Source organism: Cynoglossus semilaevis, chromosome 6 (assembly GCF_000523025.1).
Source record: "Cynoglossus semilaevis isolate Cse_v1.0 chromosome 6, Cse_v1.0, whole genome shotgun sequence".
Classification (NCBI taxonomy): domain Eukaryota; kingdom Metazoa; phylum Chordata; class Actinopteri; order Pleuronectiformes; family Cynoglossidae; genus Cynoglossus; species Cynoglossus semilaevis.
In genome coordinates, this window is record NC_024312.1 from 16,500,740 (window position 1) to 16,507,937 (window position 7,198).

A 7,198-nucleotide genomic window follows, 5' to 3' on the forward strand; every position below is an offset into this window, starting at 1 on the left:
CACTGCAGCTCCTCGGTGCCTCCGCGGAGACACCCATTTGTCTACATTAACCTCCTTTATTTGTTACTGCAACTGCTTAAAACGAACCAGGTTAAATCAGGTTATAAATCAGCTGCGTGACGTCATGTGACTGTGACCTCAGACAAAAATATACAGTAACGCTTTTGTTGCTGTTTAGTAGGTTCCATAGTGCAGCGGTTAGCATGCCTGCCTCGGAAGCAGAGAGAAGAGAGTCCTGGGTTTGATTCCCAAAGGAACCAGATGCTTGGTGGCTGCTGGGGCAACAGCCAGTTAACAACAAACCTGTTGTTAATACAAGAATTTCCCAAATATGGGATCAATAAAGTTCTCTTCACATTCCATAATCCTCCCTAAAACTGACTCAGGTCATGAACTCTAGCGTCTCTGTGAAGCAAACAAAAACAGCATCCAATAATGGAAGGGAAGATAAATCAAATTAAATTTTTTTTAGGAACCAATCAGGCATGAAACCTTTGCAATTCAGTCTCTATTTTTATTCTTTTGTCAGAACATTTAATCATATGATGATGAAAAGATTAATAAATTATTGGTTAAGAACATGAAAATAACTCAATGGAAATCAAGAACTGAAATGAGCTAGAGCTCTAAATGAATTAGTATTAATTATTATTATTCTGTAGGTTTGTGTCAGATAAATAAAATGCCCATTTATGACTGATTAAATAAACCTAACAAGGATATTCACAATTAAAAGAAATCACATTTCCCTAAAACAGAGTGGAGTTAAACATTAAACAGTTCACTCTGACAGAAAGTCCTCCTTCATCATTTCTACTACTGTACTGTATGTACTGTGGTAAACCTTATATTTCTTAGGAACTCCTAAACTCTTCTCCAAGTGGCTCATTGTTGAGTAAGCATGTGCAGTCCAGCGTTGAGAACAAATTAGAAGTTCTCGTAGTGATGGATGAAATGGGCCTGATCCCTCTTGTTCATCTGCTGACAAGCTTTCTCCACGTTTTTGGTCAGTCCGGGCGGCCCGCAGCTGAACACGCCAATTTTAGCCACCTAATAGAACATCATTTAATGTTTAAATGTTGGAATAATTCTTCTGCTACAGACTGGAGTCCTGGGCAAAGTTTCAAACAATCACAAAGTAGCTGAAGCAGGGGGAAATGCACTGACCTCTGGGTGAACTTCCTGCAATGAGCTGAGGAAGGAGACGAAGGGCGGACGCCCAAAGTGGGTGACGGATCGTAGGCCGGTGAAGAGACTGCGGTTCCACACTTTTTGGAAGTGACGCTCACACACATACTGCACACACACACACATCAATGACAGTAGTGAAGATTCATTGCTATTCTAAAATAGCTATTCCTAAAATGAACACCTGGAAAAATTAATAAAAAACTCTTAAATTGATATATGAGATTATTCAGATTAAATAGACAAATAAATGTATACTTTTTTTTATTGACATATTTGCATTTAATAATTCAGTTGGATTAGTCAAAAACAAAAACTAGAATGAAACACATCAAAAAATGTTGGTTAATCTCAATAATCATGACTAAACCCAAACTAGTCCATGAATCTGTGAAGAATGGTGTCATCATTTAACTGCCCTGGGAGAAATAATCCATCAGGATTTGAACCTTAGACCTTTATTCAGTGAGAACACTGAGCTTCCACCAAGCGGACCATAACATGCTGACATTAAAAATCTCTATTTAATTTACTAACTGTTCAACATAGTGTACAGACTGTATGATAAAACACCGGCTCTCACCAGCATGGTGGTACGCAGATCGAACTTCTCGGCCACCTGAGTGATGTAAGTGTGAACTGAGACCAGCTCCTGCGTGTCAATCTCCTCCAACTCCCTGATGATGTCGGACACCCACTCAAACTGCCGCTGTGTCCGCGTCACCCAGATGAAGTACACCTGTAACGGTGGGTGAAGAGTACGGCTGCAGTACACGTACAAGAAGGGAGGAATCTTAGAGGAGTTCTGTCACCTTTTTACACTGAATCTTGGACCTGATGGAGGACTTGAACACCAAGTCCTTCAGGATGGAAGTGAACGGCGTGACTCCGATTCCTCCTCCCACCAGAACGGACACCTCAAAGTCAATCCACTCCTGATGACCTTCACCAAACGGGCCGTCCAGATAGAGCTAGAGGTTAGTGTTGAAAGAGATATGAGATTTATGAGATTTGATCAAAATTAAAACCAGTGAAGCTGAAAACTCCAATCCACCCAACGACGACCTGCCTTTGGATTGGCTCCCAGCTCCAGCAGGCTCTCCTCAGAGTAGAGCTCTCTGAGCCGGCTGGTCCAAGGCCCCACAGCTCTGATGTGCAGGCTCAGGGTGTCTTCATGAGGGGCTGAAGTCAGGGTAAATGGATGGTACTCATCGGTGCCCAACTTGAGGCAAGCAATACGAACCCACTGTCCAGAACGATACATGAAGCCCTGAGGACGCTTGAACTCCAGATGGGTCACACCTAAAGGTAGAGAGACGACCAAGAAGCACCGTGAAGGAATACGTTTGAGAAACGAAGAACTCCCATTATTGATGGAAAAGTAATAAACAATTATTAAAGGTATGACAAGGTAATTAAATAATAAATACATTTAAAAAATATGAATTACATTGTTGTTATGAGAGAGAATTTGATAAAAACTATTTCAATTAAAGTACATTTAAGACAAATATATTCAAAATGAAATTATATAAAAATGAATACAGTTATTAGATTAAAGTCAAAGTACATTAAAAATATGAGCTTTAATAGATAATAATAATTTAAATTTAAGGTTCTGAGATTAAGATTTTAAAATTCTGAGACAGAAGCTAAACTTGTAGCTCAGTATGGTAGAAATGAGTTGGAAATTAGAAGGTTTGTTGATAATGTTGAGGTGTGGTGTGTGTGTGAGGAGGCTAAACCTGAGGGCAGCAGCCCAGCTCTGATCACTGGAATCTCCACCTTCTTCCTGCTCAGGCTGATCAGTTTGTCCAGCAGGAAGAGCAGAGCAGGAGGGATCAGATAGATGTGGAAGCGAGGCTCCTGGAGGAGGGCGAAGCTGCCGTGAATCACCGTCTGAGAGACAAAGACGAGAGCATCATCACTGTCATCAAACACACTTAGTGCCACAGGTGTGTGTGTGTGTGTGGGGGAGGGGGGTGGTTGAATTACCTACCAGAATGTACACAACGACGTACAGGTAGTGGGTGATCCAAAATCCACGAAAGCTGATGCGACGGAAATAGTGTGAGGCAAAAACATACATGAAAGAGAAGACTAGGAGGAGCAGGACGCCCGTGGTTCCTGTGAAACAGACAGAGGCCATGAACAGAAACATTGATTTAAACAAGTGAGTCTAGAGTCTGAAGAGTGTCTGCTGTGAGACCTGGAACAGTCTGGAAGAACCACCAGGACCACTTCATAGGAAGTTCAGACCTAAAACACAGAGCAGTTGAAACACAGAAATACAAGCAGTAAGAAATACAACGTACAGTAAACACCACAGTCCACACATTACCCATTGTTGGTGAAGACTTTGGGGAACAGACAGGCCAGGATGCTGAGGTCACTGATGGAGAAGATGTAGACGTTGACCACGTGGCCCAGACTGTGGACAACTACAGTGAGAAAAAGAAAAAAAGATGTTTTAGGAATAATATCTAAAATATTTTACTAAAATAAATGATATAAGAAACGATGACAGTCACTGCTGGACCTTCTCCTGGGTCAGGAGCCTTACCCGACAGGATGACGGCAGCCATAGCCATGCAGCGATGGAAGTCGATGGCAGCATCAAAGGGAATGTATCTGTTGAGGAAGGTCTCTCTGCACAGCGTGATGAGGTTACGACACACGGCGAGGAGCAGGAAAGGAAAGAGGAAGGAGATGGAAGCAGCTGCGCCGCGAGAGACGATCACACCGACCAGGGAGGTCTCAGGGAAGCCTGTAGACTCAGCCTGCAGACCATAGTCTGAACCAAAGGTCAGACCGTCACATGGGTTTTTAATGTAGTGTTAGAACACATCGGTAGCAGCAGCAGCGTGTGAGGGGTTAAACACTCACGGTAACATCTCTCAAGTGCCACGCCGGCTGAGATGCCGTAGACGATGATGAAGCAGACGATGTGGCGGCGATAGTTCTCGATGAAACGTTTGAAGTGTTGGATCTTCTGCTGAACTGGGTTCTTTATGTATGGGTCTCGTTTGGGCTTCACATAAACATTAGGCGTGTTCATGCCTGACCTGAAAATATTCAGAGAACAATCAGGCCCGGTGATCGAGGATGAGAGACATCACACGTGGTCCACACCACATGGTCATCATTCAGTCCAGCTCTCTCTTTTCATTGTTGTTACAGGGAAACATGGTTTATTGTAGTTGTTTTAAAGAGACTAAGAGCTTACTTTTGACGTCTGCGCAGCTCCTGTCCTTCTGTCTTGTCGTTGCTGTAAATATAAACCAACAGTTATAGAGGCAATCAGTTAGAAAGTCTAAAATATCAGTCTCTAAAATGGCTAATAGTTTGTCACAATAAATGAATGACACTTTTGAATGTCGCTGTATTTGTTTTAACTTTATACGCAGTTCTTCTAAAACTAGTGTTTTCATGTATTCGTATTTACAGTTGAAGCCCTATTTGAATGATTACACCTTATTCTTGAAAATACACCAACACAGCATGGAATTACCCAAATTACAGACTTACCTTAGATAACAGTAAATTACATTAACATTGTTTTTTCAGTAACAGTCTTTGGCAGCCCTTGATTGACATGAGACCAAGGCTGTTTTTAGGCCTTAATTTATCTATAATAAAGACAATGTTTTTTTTTCTTTTTTTCCTGCACTGCTGTGGTGGTTCAGCTCAACAACAATAAAAGTGATTTGATTTATTATTCTTTTACTATGGTGTTAGGCAGCAGTTGTTGCCTATTATTGTCAGGGATGATAAATTGCAGCCTGGTTGACCTGTTTGCTGGACAGATGAAGGAGACTCTCTGGTCTCGACTCAGACGCTTCCTTCCATGTTTCTCCATCCCTGCACACACAGCACGTGCAGCAGCTCTCATCAGCAGGTCAGATAAATGAGGATAGGAAAAAAGGAATCTAAAGAAAATATCTGGCTCCAACCTTTGACGTTGAGCTGAGCGAACTGCAGCTCTGTCTCATGGTCCCTCAGGAGGTAATGAAAGTCCTCCCAGGAGATTCTCTCCTTGTCATCGAAGCCCGCTGCCCCCATCATGGCCTTGATTCCATCTTCTACCTGGATCTTTGACAGGACGCCGTTGGAGATTTCAATGAAGGACCTGCAGCAGAAAGAGTGGAAATAGAATACTGTAAACTACAACAGAAGAAGAGAAAAGACTTGGTTCAAAAACCAGAGTGTAACCTGAGCATCCTGGCAAATTCTTCTTTTGATAAGTAACCAGTTCCTCCGATGTCATGCATGGAGAACAACAATTTGGATTTTTCTTCAGGAGAACCTGGATAAATACACATCTTATTATAGTCTGACACATGTTAGCACCTGTTAGCGCTACATAAGAGACAGATGTAGCTGTGATTCTGAGGCTTGTTGTTTTTAAACTTACAACCTCCATAAACAAGTTCTTGTTTTTGTCATTTCCAATTTAACATATGTTTAATGAACATTAAGCTCAGCAGATGACAACTGGGTATTTGTATTAATTTATTTTTCAGTACTTCTTCATTAATCCTTTTGGGAAATTGGGGGCTGCTGAGCAACACCACAATCTGGATTTGAACCAGCATCCTCTAATCCTCTAGCCACTGGCTGCCCCAAATGATAGATGAGGAGGTAGATGATTCATTTCTAAAACCTCAGAGGATTGTCACCAATGAATTTATACCTTCAGGATGTGTATTTTCATTTAAATTTGTATTCATTTTATTGTATTACCTTCATGTTACTGTCTTTGAAAAATAAAAATAACAAAGAATTAAGTGTTCCACCTTTCATGAAGATGACCATCACATCCAGAAACTCTTGAAAGGAGAGGTAACCGTTTCCATCTCTATCAGCCAGTGTGAACATGGACTCCACAAATAATGAGTCAGGCTTGAGGCCCAGTGCATCAGCAAACTCTGAGGCCGTGAGCTCACACTGCAGAACCTCCCTGGCTTTCTCGTGGTACTTTCCACTCGTGTCACCGGCGTCACACTTTTCTATCTCCAGGACCTGTAAAGCACAGAATCACGTTACAATAATGTATGTAACCATTTTGGCGCTGGTAACTAACATCACTGACGTCAGCTGAGGTCGTCGTCACAGATGAGCTCAGCAGTGACACTGACAGGTTGGATTATTGACCTGACCCCGAACAGCTTTTAAAGACATTTTGTGGCCGAGTCTGAAGCTGTGGTAGCAGAGGTGAAATCCTCATGCTGACAGTACCTTGGAGAAAGCGTGGCGAATGAAAGTTTCCACGATCGGAGCCCTGCGCTCCTTGGTCAGAGCGTCCTTCAGAAGTTCCTTCTCTCTCATCTCTTTTACTCTTATTTCCTGCTCAGTGTCTCTCACCACTTCATGCAGACGTTTGACAAATGCTTTACGTTTAATCTCGTCATCAAAAAACAAAACCTGGTTAAAGGCAAACAAGGAAAAATCAGGATAGATGGTAAATTGGCCAAAGGCAACACAGTCATTTGTCCCCACTGGAAGTTTCACAACAAACGGTCAATGTCCGTCCTTCCTTTTCTCACCAGGTCGTATTCTTTGGCTAATTTGAGCAAGAGAGCTCTGCACTGACGATCAGTGGAAAGACGAACATCCAGGCCGGGCTGACTGCCGAGAACGAGGGATCTGAGAGCAGGTCCACTTCGGTCGAACACCTGAAGTTTCTTCTCTCCATCGATCTCCACGCTGACTGGATGCAGAGGTTTTTTATAGCTCTGCCACTCATATGCTGACACAAGCACAATGTAGAAAAGTATGAGTACAAATGTTGACAGTTGCTCTGTGACACACTGACAGATACAGGTTTGTACATATATTGAAATCCTACCATTGATTCCCACCGTCTGATCCTCTGCTTTGTCACCAGCCTTGTTTTTTCTTTGAAATTTTCTGTACCTGCGTTTTCTCAGATGTGCCACCAACCAAGCCACGATTAAACTCACTGTGAATGTAGAATTGAATTTATAGCACTGGACAGAGCGAGATCAAT

General features: G+C 42.3%; 1 protein-coding gene across 1 annotated transcript in view; it reads right to left on the reverse strand.

Moving 5' to 3' along the window:
- duox (dual oxidase) overlaps window positions 1–7,198 on the reverse strand; it is a 14,385-nt gene continuing 7,187 nt past the window's right edge. Inside the window, exons 15-33 of the mRNA XM_008312464.3 lie at window positions 7,037–7,150; window positions 6,735–6,937; window positions 6,427–6,612; window positions 5,985–6,210; window positions 5,401–5,494; window positions 5,142–5,317; window positions 4,980–5,049; window positions 4,415–4,456; window positions 4,075–4,253; window positions 3,752–3,982; window positions 3,530–3,629; window positions 3,398–3,447; window positions 3,188–3,315; window positions 2,934–3,087; window positions 2,258–2,490; window positions 2,001–2,159; window positions 1,772–1,927; window positions 1,168–1,296; window positions 1–1,050 (exon numbers count right to left, since the gene is read on the reverse strand). Coding sequence (XP_008310686.1) covers window positions 928–1,050; window positions 1,168–1,296; window positions 1,772–1,927; window positions 2,001–2,159; window positions 2,258–2,490; window positions 2,934–3,087; window positions 3,188–3,315; window positions 3,398–3,447; window positions 3,530–3,629; window positions 3,752–3,982; window positions 4,075–4,253; window positions 4,415–4,456; window positions 4,980–5,049; window positions 5,142–5,317; window positions 5,401–5,494; window positions 5,985–6,210; window positions 6,427–6,612; window positions 6,735–6,937; window positions 7,037–7,150 — 2,753 coding nt within the window. The 3' untranslated portion in view covers window positions 1–927. The remainder of the gene's footprint in view (window positions 1,051–1,167; window positions 1,297–1,771; window positions 1,928–2,000; window positions 2,160–2,257; window positions 2,491–2,933; window positions 3,088–3,187; window positions 3,316–3,397; window positions 3,448–3,529; window positions 3,630–3,751; window positions 3,983–4,074; window positions 4,254–4,414; window positions 4,457–4,979; window positions 5,050–5,141; window positions 5,318–5,400; window positions 5,495–5,984; window positions 6,211–6,426; window positions 6,613–6,734; window positions 6,938–7,036; window positions 7,151–7,198) is intronic.